Source organism: Dreissena polymorpha, chromosome 2 (assembly GCF_020536995.1).
Source record: "Dreissena polymorpha isolate Duluth1 chromosome 2, UMN_Dpol_1.0, whole genome shotgun sequence".
Lineage (NCBI taxonomy): Eukaryota > Metazoa > Mollusca > Bivalvia > Myida > Dreissenidae > Dreissena > Dreissena polymorpha.
In genome coordinates, this window is record NC_068356.1 from 110122051 (window position 1) to 110144118 (window position 22068).

General features: G+C 35.8%; 2 protein-coding genes and 1 long non-coding RNA gene across 6 annotated transcripts; 2 read left to right on the plus strand and 1 right to left on the minus strand.

Annotated features, from left to right (window-relative positions):
- Nucleotides 1–3836: 3836 nt before the first annotated feature.
- Nucleotides 3837–6675, plus strand: LOC127868489 (uncharacterized). The gene is made up of 2 exons (XR_008044151.1): nucleotides 3837–5038; nucleotides 5690–6675. It is a non-coding gene; the product is annotated as an uncharacterized LOC127868489 (long non-coding RNA).
- On the minus strand, nucleotides 5748–8841 carry LOC127868488 (sodium-dependent glucose transporter 1A-like). Its single transcript, XM_052410305.1, has 3 exons — nucleotides 8677–8841; nucleotides 8013–8304; nucleotides 5748–7155 (listed from the first exon to the last, which is right to left on the minus strand). The coding sequence occupies exons 1-3, from the start codon at nucleotides 8752–8754 to the stop codon at nucleotides 6083–6085; spliced, it is 1443 nt and encodes a 480-aa protein (XP_052266265.1). The 5' UTR covers nucleotides 8755–8841; the 3' UTR covers nucleotides 5748–6082.
- A 4213-nt stretch (nucleotides 8842–13054) lies between these two features.
- Nucleotides 13055–19371, plus strand: LOC127868490 (SCO-spondin-like). 4 transcript variants are annotated; one of them, XM_052410310.1, is made up of 7 exons: nucleotides 13055–13171; nucleotides 13789–13877; nucleotides 14178–14246; nucleotides 15214–15424; nucleotides 15813–15983; nucleotides 16282–16394; nucleotides 19086–19371. In XM_052410310.1, exons 2-7 carry the CDS (start codon nucleotides 13821–13823, stop codon nucleotides 19242–19244), a joined length of 780 nt encoding a protein of 259 aa, XP_052266270.1. In that variant the 5' UTR covers nucleotides 13055–13171; nucleotides 13789–13820; the 3' UTR covers nucleotides 19245–19371. The 4 variants fall into 4 exon arrangements, with proteins under 4 accessions (XP_052266270.1, XP_052266268.1, XP_052266267.1 ...); XM_052410308.1 differs by having other exon boundaries at nucleotides 13164–13305; XM_052410307.1 differs by having other exon boundaries at nucleotides 13165–13314.
- Nucleotides 19372–22068: the final 2697 nt, after the last annotated feature.

Sequence of the window (22068 nt, forward strand, 5' to 3'; positions counted from 1 at the left end):
TTTGGTCAGAAGATTTGTCCCGCCAGGTGCATTTTCCTTATAAGGCTATATATGGCTTTGGTAATACCTTGTTAATACTGGTGCTCGGGTAATGGTTTTTAACCCAAGTCCCGAGGGTAAACAACCCCATTAGTCAGTTGATGTTAACACTCGGAGGCCACATTTATCTCTGATCTTTATGAAACTTGGTAAGAAGATTTGTCCCAATGATGGACGAGTTCGAAAATGGCTCCCGTTGGTTGAAAAACATAGCCGGCGGTGCACTTTTCTTCATATGGCTTTAGTGAGAACTTGTGATCACTCTAAATGTCAAATTTATCGTCCGTTCTTAATGAAAAACTTCGTTAGAACATTTGTTTTGATGATATTTTGGACGAGTTCGAAAATAGTTCTGGTCTGTTGAAAAACATGGCCCCAGGGGGCGGGGCATTTTTACTTATATGGCTATAGTGAAACCTCATTAACACTATAGAGGCCACATTTATTGTCCGATCTTCATAAAACTTGGTCAATGATATGTTGGACGAGTGCGAAAATGGTTCCCTTAGGTTGAAAAACATGTCCGCCAGGGGCTGGGGCATTTTTCTTTTATATGGCTGTTGTAAAAACTTGTTAACACTCTGGAGTCACATTTAAAATGTCCAATCTTCATTACACTTGGTCATTACATTTAGCCCCCTTGGTGCAAAAACGTACATGTACCATATGACATTGAAATTAGAAGGCACATGGTACCTTTTTGCACCAATGTTGTGATTTGTTTTGATGATATCTTGGATGGGGTTTGAAAATGGTTCCGGTTTGTTGAAAAACATGGCCGCCAGGGGACCATTTATAGTTCACTCTTCATGAAACTTGGTCAGAACATTTGTTCAAATGAAATATTAGGCTGCACAAAACTGGTCAGTTTCTTTGTATCTCAGTTGAGCGACTTTGGGGTTTTCATGCCCTCTTGTTTAAAATTATTTTAATGTTTTCCTGGTGTTATAACTCACTTTAAATGATGTAACTGAAATACATTGGGAATAAAATCTTGTTTCATCTTTTTTTACGTGCAAAAAATATAAAATTATAGATCTAGAGAATCTACATACCCCAAAATGTAGTCAAATGATCACAGCTAAAATTTTAAATAAAAATCTTTACTAATAAATGATATATTTCACTAAACGTGTTGCGTTAGAAAACTCATTTAAGTGTATATAGACTACGGCCTTATTCATCAAAACGTTCAACACAAAGGTGAGCCATATACGATTGATGTATTTTCCAAAGGAAATATATTGTTAAAACGTTAAAAAATAAAAACTACCCAAAGTTTAGCTGTTCTTAAATATTATTAATTAAATGTTAAAATTACCGATGTAATGTAACCGCGAATCAACAAGTCATAATAGTTAGTTCGTTACGTCATAGATCATTGTGATCAAAATTATCAAGACGCATTTGCGGAATTTATTAAACAAACACCTTGATAAACAAGATCAGTTGCTAAGGAATTGCGTCTCAGTTTCACTTTCAAGCGAAGCAGTGAGTAGACGTGTTTTCAACGAGCCTTTACGAAAAGCATTTATCTTAGTTGAATCCATGTAAATCGTAGAATCAAAGTAAGTAAAATATACTCAGCTATTCAACTTCTGTAAAAATTGTATTTATTGAGCGTTAACAATTGCACAATTTTATTAAATGAGGCTTTTTTATATACAAAATACGCACAATGGACCAGTGAGTGGGTGGGGTAGAAAAAACATGACAAAAATCGTGTCGTTTTATTTGTATACGGTTTAAAGTCATACATTTAGTTCCGTTCTATTTTTGCAAATTTTAAACTAAGACATGATTTAAAAATTACAAACTTCTTACGCAAATCAACAACGTTCTGAAACTGGAAATTTAACCATCGCTGGAAATTTTACCATCGCCCACTAAACTTGTGTCAGAGTTTCAGATAGAAGCGAACATTATTTTAAGTGTGAAAAGTATGAGCACACATGAGAAAAAATAAACACAGATAATGCCTCGAGTACTTTTTATAATGTCAATGTGTTTTTACAAAGATACCATTTTTATCTGAAATTTTGGTTCGAATACCATAGCTAACACTAACAGTGTCTGTTTCAAAGTTCAGTGTACAAACCACAGCTGGTGGTTAGCGTATGGCTATGACAATAATTAGTAAAACATCTTTTTGAATGAAAAATAATCAAATTGTAATGAAAAATCAACTACTCTAAAAAAAATCACTATCAAATATGTGTATAACAAGGTTTTCAACTAAAAATGACCCACTTTAAGGCGAGGTACAAAATGTTAACTACTGTTCTTCTACAAAGTGATATCAAAGACGTTAACCTTTATACAAGAAGGAAAATTTTTGCGACGTGATGTTGATTTATATCAAGTGTATTTCGCTTGTGTACATGAAACAATGATGATCTAAACATATTTGAATCTCTGTGCGACGTTTAACTGATGAAAACAATGCGAACCTCTGTTTCACTATAGGATAATACACCGCATATAAACGTCTGTACGATAACAGAATAATTTTCAAAAGGTTAACTTCTGTTGTATAACAGGATAATGTACAACATTTTTAAATCTGTACGATAGCAGGATGATGTACAATATGTTAAGCTCAATTTGATTATGAGATGAAGTGCGACATGTGCACCATGATTCAGTCACATAAGGACATGTATGACTAAAAGCTAATGGACAGCGTCTTCTCGACGTCAGGGTGATATGCAGCATGCAAACTTATGGTTGACCATGAGATGAAATACAACATCTGAATCAGTATGACATAGGATTGCTGCACAAGATATAAAAATCTGTACGACTAAAGAATGCTTTACAACTTTACATATAAACCTTTTAACGATGTTCAGTATGATACACTATATGAAAGATATATAGGGTAATGTACGTTTTGTCCTTGTGATAATTTAAAGCTGTGATGTGGTATGATTTTTCTAATTCGTAGCGTAATTAAACGTGTAAAGTACATCTGTGTTGCTTAACAGATGTATCTGTATACAATCAGTTTAATAAATTCGGGATAGGATGACCGAGGTTTGGAGCAGAAATAATTGGGAAAATTAAAGTTGTCCATTGTGTAAGGTAGCCATTTTTTTGGGATGAGTTGCACTGTCTTCTTAGATCAGGTGGTCAAGAAAATAGACCGCATACAAAATGCGTTCACAAAGTGCTTAACTATTAGTTTCAGTTAAATAATGATGTTGTATCCCGCAAGGTATTCAAATGGCCCCACGCATATGTCTGTATTGCTCAAAAACTTATGTACAAGCTTTTTTCTAATTTTCTGTTAAATTCAAACAGAATAATTACAGAATGTTCTATATTTCCATGTTTATGTGTTATACTTAATTAAATATTTTAAATAAAGCCAAATATGTATATGGTAAAATCCTATATGGAAAATTGAAAAATGGGTGATTTCATATATGTGTTCGATATTTTCATTTATGTGTGGTAAAAAAAAGGTAATATTGCACTAACTTCCAAATCCCATAGGGTCCCATTATAATACTGAAAACTTTCAAAGCAAACTTTCTTGCTTTTAATATATACCACCTTTTACAAGCATGGTATCATCTTAAAGATGGCTCTGTCCTCATCCAACAAAGAAATAAAAAAGATACCTTCTCGAACATGCTAAGAATATAAAAATCGCCCAAACGCAAGCACCATCGGATCACGATGTTTTGGCAATACGATTTCGACAAAAGCACAGAACTTCAATAAACGCACCCAAAACGTTCATCTTTTAAGGTATGACATGAATCAGAATGTTGAAGACACACATAGCATACTGAAATAACCACACACAGAATTCGTGTGATCGCAAAATGGCGGTTAAACCTGGAGAGAAAAGGAACTGTTTAAAAATAAGCAATGCTTTCCAGAAAGAGATACACCAAGTTTTGTAATTGAAGGAGAAGGTTATACATTATTGTAATCATGGCTTTTGAACGTTTTTTTTAGTTTCAATGAAAACAGTGGCTATGCCAAAGTCTGAAAATTCACTTTCTCTTTTCCTCTACTTTCTTGTATCAAAACGATTTGCATTGAAAAGATGCTACGGATATTATATGCTTTATTGAGTTGCTTTGACTGTCTCCAGTATCGTCGATTCCATCCCAGCTAGCACCACGTAACGTTCAAATAACGTTACGCTTAAGTTCTATTTAGGTTATGATCACACAGAACGTTCCCAGAACGTTTTCAGAACGTTCTAACAAAACTCACACTATCAGTATTCGTAACTTATTTTAGTTATATAAAATATATATTATGAAAGTCACATTATAACAGTGTATTTTTACGATCCTAGGATGTATTGGTGGACTTTAAAGTTTAACGTTCCTGTAACGTTCTTACAACGTTTTTGTCGGAACGTTATCGGGAAACCAAATTTCAAAGTTACATCCCAAACGTTCGCAGAACATTATAAGAACGTTTAGCAATCACACAATATAAACATGTACATTAAATTGTTATATGTTTTCATAAAGAATTTGACGTTTTTTTTGTTGTGTTTTTTTTAAATATAAAATACGTGTATAAGTAGATTTGCATTTTGACCCGTTTGTGTATCTTCGAATGTTTGCAAGCGCGATTCTCTTGTTATCTAAACCAGCATGTTTATGGTGTACTTAATAAACTACATGTATTGTTTATAAGTTTATTATACATCCATTATAAATATATCATCAGGCAACTTGATGGTGCGCGTGTATGTGGGGAGCGCTAGCAATAGACTGAGTAAACTGCGGAGGCATGTATGTATATACTAACAGAGTGGCATGGCGTATGACTCATGCATTCAATTTAAGGCCTATACTGTTACACAGCAGATCTCCCGCGTGCGTTCCACTCTATTCATGTGTTCACTGACCTACTCAGTACTGGCTAATTGGATTTTAAAAACTTTGCTGTTGTTGAAAGTTAACCTTTTTGTTCAACAATAAGAGAAGTTGGAACTTACACTCGACGATAATCAACATTTTGCGAGGTAGTGTTTTTATTGTTATTTCAAGTTGTAATATTAAAATTCATATCATTATGCACTTGCTTTAAATTCAAATTCGGAATTATGGGGAAACTCTTACCATGGAGACTTCGTACCACATTTAAATATACTAACGTTCATTAAGTCATTTTTTTGTTAGCAATTTGTTGTTGGCAACATTCTTGAAAACACATGTAATAACGTGAAAAATAAATATGTACACTTCAACACCGTTATTTCGAACAGCGATAATCATAATTCACCGTTAATTGAAAAGAAATAAAATTCAAAAATTTATCTTTACCTCAATTATTAGATCTAATTTTATTAAATTCTAATATTGAAATATATAATTATGTAAAAAGTAGTTTATGAAAAGTGTTTGTTGGTCATGACATGATTAAAATATTGATCTTGTAGGTTAATTTCAAATTTAGTTATGAATTGATACAGTCATAAAATACATTATTAAATTTAAAGATGTTGTAACGCTTGATTATTTTACCATGTATGAAAATTCGGTTTCATATATGTGTATATTCAAGATGACGCATATATGTGTGTGTTATTCATGCGGTACATGTATGTCTTGTCATTTTTTCCCGTTTTATTTAAAAGAACAGTTGGTCATTCTGATATTTTTTGTACTTCTAGGACAACTGGGAAGACACCCGTACAGATCCGGATTCAAGACAAAAAAGAACAACAATGCGATGATATATATTTGTATTAATTACACTCATGCAATAAACTTGTGTATAATAAAAATGTGTTGGTTTTTAACCTCAATACGACAATTAGATTTAGGCTCGTTTTAGGTTAAATGATAACGTTATTCCGCAACGTTTCTGGAACGTTAAGCGAACCATACATTTTAACGTTAGGAGAACGTTGCAGTGAAACGTTTCTGGAACGTTTGGGCTAACGTTAGGATAACGTTCTAAGAACGTTTTTGTGCTAGCTGGGATAGTAAACAACAACTATTTTTGTGAAAACTAAGCTAATTAGTTTGAGTTGATATATGATCAAGTATTGTGTAATTGATCTCTAGAATTTCTCAGCGTAAACAACCTGGTTCCCGAGCTCCGAAATATCAATTTCTTTTCTCTTCTTATTTGCCTCGAAGCGACTTCCATGTTGAGCGCCGACTAAGTTCATGATGGTTGAAAGAAGGAATACGGCGATCCCGTAAGCCAGTAGCGTATAAAGGAACGTCTTCGGCCCGTAGTTATCGAAGAGGAATCCCATGACCTTCATGTAGGCAATTCCGCCGACGGAGCCACCGAGAAGGAATATGGTGATTGCGATACCGGTGACGTCGATGTGGAAGTTTGCCCAGCTTATACCGGACGGGAAGAGGGGCGCGATGAACACGCCAAAGATCGGCATGATCACCCACAGCGCAAGGTGACTCCTAGTACCGAGGAAGACGAGTGCGATGCCAGAGGCCAGGCATCCACCAGTCTCGATCATGATAAGGATCCGAATGGGCACCCAGTGCGCCGCGACGAATGCGCCTATGCGGCCACACGTAAAAGCTATCCAGAAGACCGTGTTAAGATAGATAGCGTCGTCTTGGGAAAAGTCGAGGTACTCGATGGCGTAGGAGCGAATAAACTTCCCTGCGATTCGCTCGCCGCCCACCGCTTGGAAGAAGAAGAGGAAGACCAGAAAGAAGATCTGCACGCCGTAAAAGACGCGGCCGTTTGCGCAGGTAGCAGGGTTGAACATCTGGCGGAACGAGAGTGCCTTCGGTTTTCCATCGTCGAGTTTCCCATCTTCATTTTCTGTCTTACTTGCATTTGCTACACCCTGTGCGTTCTTTCTGACGCCGTTACAATGGTATATGTAGAAAACTACGGAAACCACTACCACAATTACCGCGGCAATGGCGTACGCATATTCAATTCTGGATTCTTTTAAATAACTCTTTGCCGTGGTCATCGGTGCGCTAGTTGACGTCACAGTGGTGGTGTTTTGATCTTCGTCAGCTTTGACTGCGAGGAATGGATTGGAAATTAGCGGAATGATAAAGGAGCCTATTCCAAAGCCGCCGTGGAGAAGATGCAAAGGCGACGCCGAGTTTTCCTGCCACATATTGATGATCAGCTTCTGTCCGGCTGAAACAATAGTATAATATGTTCATAGAATAAATGTGATCAATATTAAATTAGTATGATACCAGTTTATGATAAGCAATGCTTTCATGCTGATATGACAAAGGCGATACTTTAAAAGTATAAAAATGTTAAAACCGCGATGTTAAATGTTTTTTTGCAAAGTATAGCTTCGTAAAGATGAAATAACAAACAGTTTATTTTAAGAGTATCAACGTGTTGAGATGTTAACATTTGATTTGAGTTGTTTTGAAAATCGTGCTATGTATTGGTGCTGCTTATGTATTCACATTGCTTAGGTTTCTATTAACGCGATATAAAACAAATTATCGCATTGTGTGAGTTAAATCTGACAGTTTTACATTAACTGAAAGTATACTCGATTACGCCATGTTATGTTTTCAATGTCCACCTTTACAAGTTTAACACGCCAACCCCAATAAAAGCAAAAATTTCACTGACACAAAGCAAGTCAGCATGTGAATACATTGACGTGGAACCAAAAAAACACAATTAAGTAATATATTAATCATACGAATCATTGTACAACTAGCATTTATTGCATGTCTATAGCATTCGTGAGAAATGTCCTGATCAGATAACATAATATAAGGTGAGCCTACGGCACCATAGACAGGCCCGAAATATGGCGTTGCAACATAAGACTCATTGAGGCCGATATTGCTGTACAATAACGACGTGAAAGGCGAACATTCTTTCACGGTATGTACACGTGTCGTTACCATCAAATTTATAAGCCCATTTCAACAAGCAATGGCATTTGTCACCAACTTTCTATTTAAATAATATCTAACTATAATTCCAATACAATCACATCTAACAATCGCATGCGCACGCACCTATGTTAATCACGCCCTCGCACGTGCCGCAGAACAGGCTTATGAAGAACAAAAGCTCGGTGCTGGTCATCCACGGGAGCGAGGCTGTGAAGGCCGCCATACCGTCCAGGCTGATCGCTAGTATGAGATTGGAGTAACGACCCAGCTTGTCCACCAGAAGACCGCCAGCGGCGGAGCCGATGAAAAAGCCGGCGCTCCGACCCTCCACCGCTGTTGCGACGCTCTCGTAGTTGACGCCAAGGCGCTCTTTGAGATCGATCAGCGTCGGGCCCGTGATCTCCAGACATAGTCCCTAAAATTCAGCTAGGGCAGTGTGTTTTGTTGTAATATACTCGGAACTCTTTACAAAGAGGATGGCACATTTCATATGGTGCGTTAACAAAGCAGTGCATGAGTTATCATATTGAAGACATAATGAACACGTTAATGTTCTACACAAATGCTTAGTTTTGCCATGTGAACCTCTTGTGGGCTTGAAATATGAATGCTAGTATTCGCACCTCTCTATATATCTCTCAATTTTATCAGATATTGTCTTATTATTTTAAGGACTTAATTGCACTCTACAACTTTCAATGGCATGCATTTTTATACCACCTCTGGCGATACAACAACACACATTTTCAATAAAACAACAATAGATATACATGTATGCTATACGTACTATGCATATCCAGACAATAACGAGGAATCCAGTCTTCACTAACTTCAAAATGAAAGCTCTTTCCGTTGGAATCCCCATTTCAACGACATGCAAAATATATATGACATGCAGTAATTATTAGCATATGTTAGATAACAAGTTTCCCCAAAACAACATTGGTATGATTGTATGATGGGCTATTTATGAAGACATTCGGTAAACAGTCTTAAGATAATATCATGTATTAATGTTAGCGTTCAAAGACTAGAGCATATTCCATTGTTGCAAAGGGACTTACTAACATATTTGTTGAAATAATAACTCAAATATAAATGTTAATGTATTACCATGGCATAGTCACGTCTCTGAACCAAGAAGCCCTGCTAACAAGAAGACAATGACATACTAAGGGGAAAATTTTTGCTCCCACCGGGGTGTTTAAAATATAGAATGCTTAAATCTTGAGTATTCTGTTTTTCGCACTTGTCCTTATATAGTGTTCTTGATACCTTTGATTCGCGTTATTTTAGTTAAAAAACAAGAACACCGAATGCCTTTCCATACACTTTTTTACATCGCTTCTTGTTAAAAACGCTCAAGTAATGTGAACACATTCCGATTGTCGATTACTCCATTTTGTCAACTGGTGCCGTTTCTCAACTAACCTGTTTGATTTGACGCTTTTCATAATATTTATAAGCTTTTTCAAGACGTCAAAAAACGTTGTTGCGTTAAATTAGTTGACAATAAATAAACTTGATAAAAAACAAACATATTTCAAATTGCATAAGTATGCGTTTAAAACAGAAACGTATGCGCTTGAAACAACGTACACTGAAATTGAAAAACAACAACAAACATTTTGCAACAAATTATTCGTAAAACCTCCACGGAATATAATTCAGAGTAAAGACATTTCGCCCAATGTGGCCTCAGAAATAAAAAGATAATGACGAGATCAAAGAAACGCAGTAGCGTAACACCTATACAATAGAACTTTGATTACTAGGTTTCACAACCGATATTGACAGTATGTTTCTATGTAATAAGAATTTTTACTCCATGATGCTTAGGAAATAATTGTCAAAATGCTTGAATGGTTCAGTCATTTGGTAATATTTTAACTGCAGGTTCCTTTAAGTCAACAGTTAATCATATGAATGCCTTTAACGCCCACCATACATTGGTTTTTTTCGACATTATATTTCAAACCTAGGCCTATAGTGGAATTCCTTGTTTGTTAAGTTACATCCGTCTGACTATAACGCTTTGTCAACCATGATAGGCAAAACAAATACACTTAGCTTTATATTAGGTGATAAAAGTTCATGTATTAACTTGATGATTACGGAAAACATTAAATAGCATGAATATTTTTGTCAACAATCTTTTGTTAAATTATTGATTGAGCCTTACATATGACCTTTTATATCGATACTATTTATTGAAAATCAAAACTTTTCTTTCGAATTAAAATGATGTAATATACTTGTAAGTGAAATTAATTGTTATTCATTTCATTTTACAGAGTTTGTATTAATAGTAAAACATTAAACGTATACTTGAGCGTTTCTTTGATTTTCATAAGTTTCATCACATTCTTCTTAAACCCATCATACTCACGTTATCCAACAATACGACTTAATGCAGCGTCAGAGTGCCGTATCCCGCGTTCCGGTTAAAAAAGGTTAGTGACCCGACGCGCTCGTATAGGTACCTGAAAAGCCGCCTATGAAACATACCGCCCACGAAACCGCTAAGATGAATGATCGTCAACCCCAGATGATTATCCGCCAAGACGAAGCCCGAGAACCAGAGCGACGCGATCGAGCGCCGCCCGGCTAGGTAAGGAACCAGATAGCTGTCGAGAGCGCAAATATTGATCAAGAAGACCGTCAACGCGAGGTTACCTGTCTCAACGATAATTAGGTCTCGGAGGCATACCTAGTTTGCGGCGATCAAAAACAGCAGATTGTATCAAGACGAATGTATTTTGTATGAAGCGTCGTCCGTTTTGCAATCAAGGTGATCGATGGATAGTTTGCGTGTGTAATTGGCCGACATTCTCTCGCCGCCGTCTGCGTTTGCAAAGTACAGGAACATTCGTCCTTAAGTGCAAGTTGAGGGCTCGATACTTGTATTTATCAACAGAACGGAAGTTTGCATTGAAGACAGCTTTCTGGTCTGCGCGGAACTTCCTGTCCCTACACTGAACCACTTTAAAGGACAACCTATATAGCGAGACGAGATTCGCCGATATCACTTATGAGATTTTAATCCGATATGACGGCATGTGTACGTCTTTCGATGAAGCAGGGTTTGGAATTCCGTCGATAGGCTGCACACAAGCGTTATTGTAACGTTCAACTCCGGTTACAGTGTGCGCCAAATCAAACGAGGGTTCATTAGTAGTTGTAGGCCTACTAGCAGCATATATCGCTAAACTTCAAGAAACTAGTTTGTGTACAAGGGATCAAAGAGGTGCATGTTCCATACACGGAATGCAACATGATATGGGGATGGCCGCATAAACTGCACAAGTTTCAAAATCAAACGCTGTACGGCTGGAATTAGTGTTTTGAAATAATAAATAATACGCAAAAGCAATGCAAAACTAGTATAAATCGTCGCGTGGTAACGTTTCTTAAAATAACCTTCAGATACATACGCAATGCTATTATACATCTGATTGTATTGCAGCTCAAAGTTATTTTGTTTTATCTTAAAAACTTATCATATGTTAGTGTGCAATATTACGTATTGTAGCTTCTTTCTACGGAAAGAATTTCATTTGAATACATAGGATGTTTCTCTTCCGGCCTTTTTGGTTGAAAACTAAAATTTATGCAATATAACGATAAACCTCTAAGAACGTTACAAGCATAGTATGTTCATCTTTGACCAACCAAAACGGTTTAGGAACTTTACATGATAAAATCCATAGTATCCGTAGTTAATAACGTACTCCTCCATTCCACCGAAAAAAGGAAAGGAACCACAACAACTCTGCATTCGGCAAAACGGCGTTGCGTTGGTTAACACGGCTGTGATATCTAGACTGAGATACAACATGAGGTGGCTGTACCTATCGAACTGGTAAACCAGAGACCGGGAAAAAACCTACGCCTTGATCGGATTTGGCAAGTGAGATCTTCTCATAATCGGCGTCGAGATCGAGCCTCAAACACTGTGTATGGGTCCGTAGATATTCAGAAACAAGCCCTTAAATAATGAAAATCATGCGGCATATAGGGATGTTTAAAATGCCAATAAGCCTTTCCGTTCCTTATAGATTGCAAATTTGTTATTGGGGCCGCATATCTCCATATATAATTGAATTAATAAAATAATATGTTTTAAGGCCGGTAAATGGATAATTGTTATATGTCAGTTTCGTTACTAGATTTCAGGTCTGTTTGTATGGGTCCTTAGATCAATCAGTATGATTCGCATGTAAATATTTTAACAGACTTGACATGTGTTGTATTTTTTTACAATTTTTGTAGTTTTTTAAACATAGATCATTTTGCGCGTTACAAATATTTGTATAACGAAATTTATAAGTTCTGTGTTTATTACTTTAACTAGATGAGTTTCTTTTTGTTAATCATCTAAACACTACATTTTGAATGATCATACAATATGTATATCCGGTCATACCGTTTCACAATATTACTGAGAAGGTGCTGGGTTGTTGAGCATCTGCTAACATATTTACAATGTTTGGAAATCGGCAAGTAAATAACTAGAAAGCATCACTCCTGGTTATGTGGAGTTTAATGCATAGTTTTGAAGTTTCATGCAAAAAGGGTTGGAACGAACTCCAATCGTTTTTATATTAATTTAACTTGAATAAAAAAATCAATTTATTTAGACGTTTAAGAATTATGCCAGTTTTATGTTTAATGACGTACACTCTGTAACGTCTCCAGGGATTAGCCTAACTTAACAAATGGTTGATTGGATACTTCTAAAAAATAATTCATACGTTTTTTCCCCTTAGACGATGGATTGAAGCGAAACCTAAAGAAAAATCGACAAAAAACAACAGCAACAAAATCACTTGTTTGGCAACAAAAGCAGCCGACATCAAAAACAACATTTAATTATCAAATACACTCAAAGTATAGGACCATGAATCCAGAAACATCACCATGTGTTATTTTTTTGGAATAATCCGCCATTTCTGTATTTAAAACAAGCGACTTTACAGGAGGATACATTCAACTTAACACTTCATTTCATAATAAATCGGTCACCACCTTACATCGGCACGTTAAAACGTTCTAGAGTTTACGATACAACTTCAAGCAAAGCCCAAAATTAACCACACACCATATACGTGTAAATAACTTAACAAATAACATATCAGATTAATTCAATCAAGTTTTCATTTTTATGTACACTGTTTAGAATAGGTCGCTGAAAACAAACAATTAAAAGGCCTTATCGGACAATACTGGACCAAATGTGCATGGCAAAATAAGGACACTAGAGATAAAGGGAGCCGCTTAGTGTATGTAATGAAGATGTAAATTATTGTCCTCTGTAACAAAGATAATGCTATGTGGCTTTAACTAACTATAATGTAAGCATCAGCCATTACAATGGACTTTAGCCATGTTTTTGTTTTAATATTTTGTGTTTTGGGTACGAACGGTATGAGTTTTACTTATATCTTGTAAAAGACGAACTAGTTTTCAGTCATTATACATTTATTCAATACTTTATGAATACATGTTGTCGGTTTATTGCACGCATTATGCAAACGCTTCCTAACAGAGAAATATGTTACAATATCAATAACTTAATAAAGTTTGTGCTCATGTTGTTATTTGCGCCTTAGTGTTAGCCGAATTGCAGTCATATCAAAGCGGCCAGTGAACCTGGTAACCCTTCTTTGAGAAAAACAAGCCACTGCTAAACATATATACCCATTCCACCCACATGTTGATGCACGGATATAAAACATACATAGAATGCATTCATATAAACATATATTTCTATGTTGGAATTATGTTTATTCTCCACCGACCATCAAAATGTTTCGTTCATTAAAAGTGTAGCCGATAATGTACTTTAACATCGTCAATATGATTTGTTGTCTTTAGAAAACCATTTTACACATTAAAGGTGTCCGCGGTTCAGATTTTTGCTACAGCTGTATGGGCATGACCAACAGGAACGAATGTCAGCAAATAAAGGAGTGCCAGCAAAATCAAGTTAATATTTTTATTGCAATTGTTTTCAAATAGCAAATACGAATTAGACGATACGACAGAAATTCTTTTACATAATGATTACTTAACATGTTTTGAATATTTTCAGTCTCGTACATCAAGGTATTAAGTCACGTATTACAAATGTGACCGTGGTTATTATACTGTCCGCTTGTCTATGCATCTTTGTTTCAGTATATACAGCTGTACTCATGCTTTACTCGCTTTACGTATCTTTCCTTGTTAACGGCCTTGTCAGCGTTCATAACTTTCATAATGACGTTCTTCTTCTTGTTCCAACAGTATTGCTTGCTCCAACGCGTCAGCGATGGGATCAGTGTCACCTACAACATAGGTTGCAGCGATCAAACGGTAACCAGACGTTCTTGCTTTATTTGTGGTTGCCTGCATTAGTTTAACCCATTTATGCCTAGTGAACTCTCCCATCCATCTAAATTGGATTAATTTATTTCCAAAATTAGGGATTTCTAGTATATTTATTTCTATATTTAGAATATTTCTTACATAAAATCCTTTCAGCAAACAGCGCAGACCCTGATGAGACGCCGCATTGTGCGGCGTCTCATCTGGGTCTACGCTGTTTGCCAATGTCTTTTTCCTAGACGCTAGGCATAAATGGGTTAATTTACACATAGAACAAAATTAATCTCACGAATGACCAGACAATATCATCATGTTGCCATTCGCAAGAATGCTGTTACATTCAAATGACCAATGGCCTATGCAATAAAAAACAATACACACACAATAACATTCAGCTTTTCAGTGACTGCTCCAAGACGGTGGTCCACGTTTTAATCATTGCATTTTAAAAGTTGATGTTCTGTTCCACAATTTCTAGATAGTAACACGAATCTCTCTCGACCTGATATAATTGCTTTGTTAAAGCGGCAGATAAGACCGTTTAATTAATCTTTGATTTTGACGGCCTCAATATGTGTCGTCAACAGTACTTAGATTTAAGACGAACCAGAATCATATTATTGATTAACTGATTGATCTATGATATGGTTTGGTTCGTTTTGAGAAAAGTCTTTGTTGTTTAATAATTAAAAACTAAACTTAAACTTGCAAATATAGTTATAAAAATATTACTATCGTATATGTTTGATAACTATTAAAAATACATAATTGTAATTTTTGATCAGTATACTGTTTTGAAACCATGTATTAGTCTCTTTGCTTTAAACCAGTAGCGTGTGGAACCACCTTACACTACCAACATGACTATTACAAGTTTTTTAATACAATATAAGTATAGTAATCTACATATCTGATACGATTGTTGATATATTTTATTTAAATTAATTATTTTAAGGTATGTCCGGCGTCTAATAAAGGAGAAATACTAATTATCGGACGCAGTGTCAGTTCGGACAACTCAGATTGTACTTCGTGTTGCCATGATGACTTGTGTATACCCAACGACTGCAGCCTGATCATGGATACCACTACGGTGGAAACAGCTGTAACAGCAACAGTAACTACAGCAGCAACGACACCATTTGCAAAAACTTCAACAACATCTGGTAAGTGTTTATTTTTTCCATTACGTTTAATCCATCATGTATTTATGTTCAATACTAACACATTAATGTTTTTTTTTCATCCGTCAATGTTTCAACTCTTATTATTTTCAAATCGCAATTAAGATATATAGTTTAAATTTATAAAACCACTGTATGCACAATTTAAACAGAACATTTTGACTGAACTATCGATATAAAAAATAAGTAAAAAAACTCTAATAGTTATTACGTATAAAAATAATAATGTCCATGTAGTAATAAACGTAAGCCAACAAATGCATTTATCAACAAATATTTAAGAATCTTCGTATACATTCCATAACATTCATATGGGGCAAAACTGTATCGATTTCTTCACGGCTGTAGAAAAATAAAATAAATCCTACAGTGGTGGAAACAGGCAGCGCGTGGAGCGATTGGTCCCCGTGGACGCCATGCCCGTATACGTGCGGACATGACGGGATACAGCATCGGTTCCGGCACTGCACGGTGACCGCCTTCGGGTGCGAGGGACCGAAGTTCGAGTCTAAGATATGCCACAGCCGCGTCTGTTGTACAGGTTGTGAAAATGTTCATGTATATCTGAATTACACGGATATAAGCATCGCTTATGTTAACTTTCAAAAACTATATGAACAACTAAAGGGCAATATAGTCATAAAGTTAATTTAATTGATTGGGAATAATGAAATTGTGATAATTATTTTATTTGCATAGTTTTCTTAACTTAATTCAAAGTGAATAAGAGTGTATCGTCTTTATCCCAGGATATTAGTAATGAAGGAGTATAAATGCACACGGTAATCGCAGACATATTTGAACCATCAAGTTATTTTCCGTCCAATCACCATGTTTAGGTCCCCCTTTCATCACATATATTGACCACGACAAGCAGATACCGGTCGGTGGGTTCCTGTCTCTCTACTGCAATGCAACGAACGCCGATCAAATCCTCTGGCAGATACCTAAGGTATACAGGCCCGTACGCAGGGAGGCCCATGGGGCCCGCCCCCACCCCCCCCCCCCCAGCTGGCTGTCAAGTTAGGATTTTTTTAATAATGGACCTTCTGCAATTTTTCCCTCATGAAGGGGGCCCACCGTACACTTCCCCACGAAACAAAAGAGGAGACTTGTTTTGTTGTCCCTGATAAACAAAGGGGTTAGCGCTATTTTACTCGCCAGTGGAGATAAGCCCCTAGGCAATGTTTTCTTATGGCCTTGTACACTAATCCCTTATCAGTCAATTTCCCCTAGTGATCCTGTATGCTATGCTTCATCTATTGATGGTTGATGTGACACTTTTGATTGGCCAAGGAAAGAGAAGCAGCGAATGGAAGCAATCGATACAGGAGGTCGTAGGCCTGAATATTGCTGACGTTAATAATTTGTGAAAAACAAATAATGTTGGAAGCATTTAGAGAGGTGATATGGAAAAGTATTCATTACTTTGTACCGGCAAGTTTCTTTGTCAAAGTCCAAGGCCCATAACTTCGCCAAAAATCAATGGACCGGAACGAAAATCATACTTCATTCGAAAGTCTTGTAGGTAGACTCACACACCAAATATCAGGTCAATATCTTAAAGCGTTTTGAAAAAGTCTGGATAATGAAATGCCGGACAGACGGACGGACAGTCCAACTGCCATATTCCACCCTACGTGGGACATAATAATCAGCTTAATATCTGAAAGAGTTGCGAAAAAAACCTCAGGAAAACGGTTATTATAGTGAACATTTAAGTCTAAGGCTTCGCCAAATATCAATGGGACGGGACGAATTTCACACTTTATCTTTCGGTCATGTAGGTAAACTTGCATACCAAAAATCAGCTCAATATCTGATATAGTTCCGTAAAAAACCTACGGAAAACGGTTATTAAAGAAAAAGTTTCAAGGTCCAATCTAATGTCACAGTTGTTGACAATTTTGATGGTTTATCTGTGTTGATGGTGGTGACACAGGTGGTTAGCGTGTGGCTATGCTATTAATTAGTGAAAACATCATTTTGAATGATAAATAATCATATTATAACGAAAAATTAACTTTTCTGAAAAAAAAAATTTCACTATCAAATATATATATAACAAGGTATGCAACTCAAAATCACCCCAAAACGGGGTGCATCGCTTTGAACAGCCATATCTTCATCAATTTTGCAGCGATTTTCACGATCTCGGTCTTATTCAACGCAGAAATGAATTTCCTTTCTGGAAATGTATATGTCTTGCAATATTTTTACAAATGCTGGGTCAACTTTTAAGAAATAACACGATACACAACACGCATGACCCAGTTGACAGTGATCATGTATTCTTTATGAATGAAATCTCCAGTTGTAAAGACACACCTCCGCATTGGACCAATGAAATCACTCGTATGTTTAAAATGTCAGTTGAAATGTATGTAAACAAAGGTTTCAAACGGCGCTGGACAGTTAGTCTTGATGCAGAATGTAACGACAAGAACGGTAATAATGTTTTTTCATACGTTTTATTGAATTATGGTATCGAACTACATGAACTTTGTAGGGAAGTTGCCCTTTACTCCGTGAAGATTTCAGTCTTAAAGACAGCATGATCACTGTCAACTGGGTCATTCGTGTTGTGTATCGTGTTATTTCTTAAAAGTTGACCCAGCATTTGTAAAAATATTGCAAGACATATACATTTCCAGAAAGGAAATTCATTTCTGCGTTGAATAAGACCGAGATCGTGAAAATCGCTGCAAAATTTATGAAGATATGGCTGTTCAAAGCGATGCACCCCGTTTTGGGCTGATTTTGAGTTGCATACCTTGTTATATATATATTTGATAGTGAAATATTTTTTTTTTTCAGAAAAGTTAATTTTTCGTTATAATATGATTATTTATCATTCAAAATGATGTTTTCACTAATTAATATCATAGCCACACGCTAACCACCTGTGGGTGGTGAAAGTAAAACTGTGTAGTAGATGATAAACATTTTATTAGGAATTTATTTTGAAACTTTAGAGGAGGCTTGAATTCAAAGAGAAAATAGTATTATGGTTATATGTCAGTCATACTTTATGATACATTTTTTTATTAAGGTTTTTGATTTTCAAAGTTTGCTTTACTTCTTCATCAAATATCATATATTTCTGAAAATGCTGTTCACACCAATATTTAAAGCTTTAGACTTCAGAAAAGTGCTGATTTACTTGTTATATTCCATAAATTTATATTACAAAATGAGTTTTGTTAAGCATTAAAACCCACCTTGAAAAGTGCAAAATAAAAAACAATTGGGTGGGAAGACCCTTTTCACCTTTTTATCAAGGGTTGGCCATATTGGAACCATTTTCCACATTGTGTCATAGTGTGATGAGTGATTCAAATCAAATTTCCAATATTGTCGAAAAGCATTACATGTTACATGTAACTCTATCCAAATATAGGATTGAGTTTCGAGAGTATAAAGCCTTTTTACAGATATATTCTATTTCATGCGAGGCAGCAAAAAAATCAAACAGTTTCATTCCTGCCAAGAATCTAGAAACTTTAATAAAACACATTCAGTTCTATTCAATAATTAGTGTACGCGAATTACATACGGTCCTTCGGATATATACATATATCATCGGATAACATGGTACATTGCTTTGCAAAATGGCGTAGAGTTCTCCACTGTGGTTTTACAGGTCGTCGGCAAGCCGTATCCAATCAATGTATTCCGACCCGTCGGTCTCGACACTGTGGTGATTTCCAACGCCTTCGCAGACAATCGTGGTGCGTACGTGTGCACAGCAAGAAACGCTTGCGGCGAGGATCAGAGCTCGCTTATGGTCGATGTAATATAAGAAAACGTACACTACATATTGGATCTCATAAAAGACATTTTCTACAATTTTAAGTTACAACTGATTTGGGTTGTTTAAAATATTTTGACATCAGTAAGATACCAATTAAATCAATACAATTATGCAATGCGAGTTACCATAAATGTTGTTGCCTATATGCATGATTTGTCGCAGATTGTATCGTTATGCAACTTAACATACAATGTTGAATGTCGTAATGAATTACGACTTACTCGGATATTTACCATAGCATTGATCGGGAGTAAAGCCGATATGTTTTTATCGATGTCAGATAAGGACTATGTTATCTCCCGTAATAATTTAATATGATGCAAGGGAGATAACTGAATGCGTTTATCTGTATAAAGTAGTATTTCTTAATGCAAAAATTTGTATCAGGAGAACTTAAAAGAAAGTACACCAGTGCCCGTTATCTCCCAATAGTTCTAATTTTAAACACAGGGAAACTACACTCAATTCAGAAGAAGATACTAGTTTTATCAGAACATTTATTTATGGAAAAAAACAACAACTCAATAACAGAACAAGCGACACAGTACAAATTCAAGTGGTAAACACAACAACTAATAAAACAGCAGTCACTGTCGTGGTTTATTCCGGTTTGCGGGTCACAAACCTCACAGTTAACCCGAAGTACTCACTTAAAGCCCCATGAACACTTACAATCAACGAATATTAAATCATAATGCTATTAATAAGTTGAGCTCATGCGAGGACGTCCTGCTCTTAACGAATAAAGAAAGAGAGCGCCTGCAAAAATGAAAGTGTATGCGGGGCTATACATAACTGTATTTATGGATCTTTTATCTTTGTCTTTAATTTGTAGCGCACTTGCATGTGCTTTGTATAAGGTCCGTGCGTTCGCTCTGTAATGTTCAGATATAGTCACGGGAAATTCATATGGAATGTATTGTCCCACAGAAAATAAAAACGAACATATTGTATCTCGTTAAATCAATGTTACCATACCACATATATCGTTGAAATTGTTGCTATTGATATAAGGAACACTGATTGTGTATGGGTGAACTTAATTTTACGAAATATTTTACGAAACGTTCTTTGATTTTGAGTTTTAATGGGGCATTAAGAAACAACCATACACATTTGGACCCAGAACCTTACACTTGGTCCATCTTCAAAGGCTTCTTATTAGAATTGTATTCATAATTTAACACAGGCCTTGCACGAACACTGTGTACTTACTGGATCTCCAGAGTCATTACCAGCTAGCGCGTGTATAGAAACTAAACGATTAGTTATTACAAAAGCGTTATTATTTTACCGATTCTTCTCGTTCTTTGTTCGCTAGGAGGCCTATGAAAAATGCCCCTTCAGTGTTATCTGTAAAGACAACAAAACACTAGGCTTAACAATGCTTATGTTTGTCAAGCACATACCCTTACATGTTAATTCTTTTCATTAAAAAGTAAAGCTTAGCAATAATCAACGAAGAATGGTAAATGTATATTTTAGCGAACATACATTTTATAGCAAAGCATTTGGTATTAAGTTATATCGTTTCTTGTGTTTCGTCTGGGCGAATAACATTGGTGCATGCTGAGCATCTTTTAAAAGTGTTTAATATCTATGTTTTTGAAATACGTTAAATAGTTTATGAGTCGATTGCAAGATCTCTCCGAACGTGCAAAAACATCATATTTTTTAACTTAACACAAGAAGCAATTTGCAGTCTGCTTGCGTTATGTAAAAGTAATTTAAGGTGAAAAGCTGAGTAAAACAGCTATGCCGAAAAGCGCATTAGTGTTCTATACCTATGTTTAGGTCAGAGTTGTTGACACAGTGTGGACTGCTAGGGTAACAAGTAATGCATAAACAACACAGTACGAGTCAACAGGGCTGTCTTTATGATTACCTAATTCGTAAGTAAAAAGTATGGCTCGGAGATTTATTTTTTTCTTTATTTTCATCAATTATCTGATTGTTTATTTTGAATTTGTATATGGTGTCAAAAATCTTAAGTTTTGTACAGGGAATTTTCATCATGAAATTATATCCTTAGTGAGATAGGTATTCGATATTCCAACAATATTCATTTTATATGATGGTGATTTCAAATTGTCTTTATATTCAGTTCTCATGTTCATCATACTTTCTATGCTTTCAGAACGTCCAAAAAGGGCCATGTTGTTGTTATTTTGTCTAAGTTATCTCTATAAAATAAATAGGATGACCAAAAGTGCACACAAATCTCGACCCGTGCGTTATGACACTCTCTTTATAAATTTGAATGGCGTGTGTTCATTTCAAACTTGCTATTATTTTTGAAAAATGAGTTGCGTCTTGGATTATGCAATAGCGAACAACTTCAGTGCCTTCAGCGCTTTGATTAAATCATGCAAACGATGTTATAAATGAAATCTAGCCTTCATGCGCATATTTCTGTGAACGACCACGAATACCAGTCGATTCAATATAGATCTACGGTATTAATAAAACGACTTGATATTTCTTGTAATGTAGGACCTTCCATTATTTTAAATTAAAGTAATAAATATATAAGTTCATTGTTTGTTCATGCCATTTGCACATGTAGCTCTTATAAATAAGATAAAAAAAATTGCAAGTAAGCTAAAGGAAAATACACCCTGATCATGTTATATTTTTTTTACTCTACGTAATTGTTGTTCCTATGACGTTTTAGTTCAACCTTTCACCCATAACCAAAACACCCAAAGGACTTCTCCTTAGGTTTGCACCGAATGAACTGCTTGATTGTCATGGTCGGGTCAGCCGATAACGATTATTGAGAGATCGTGCGAGAATGGTTCGACGTAGTCCG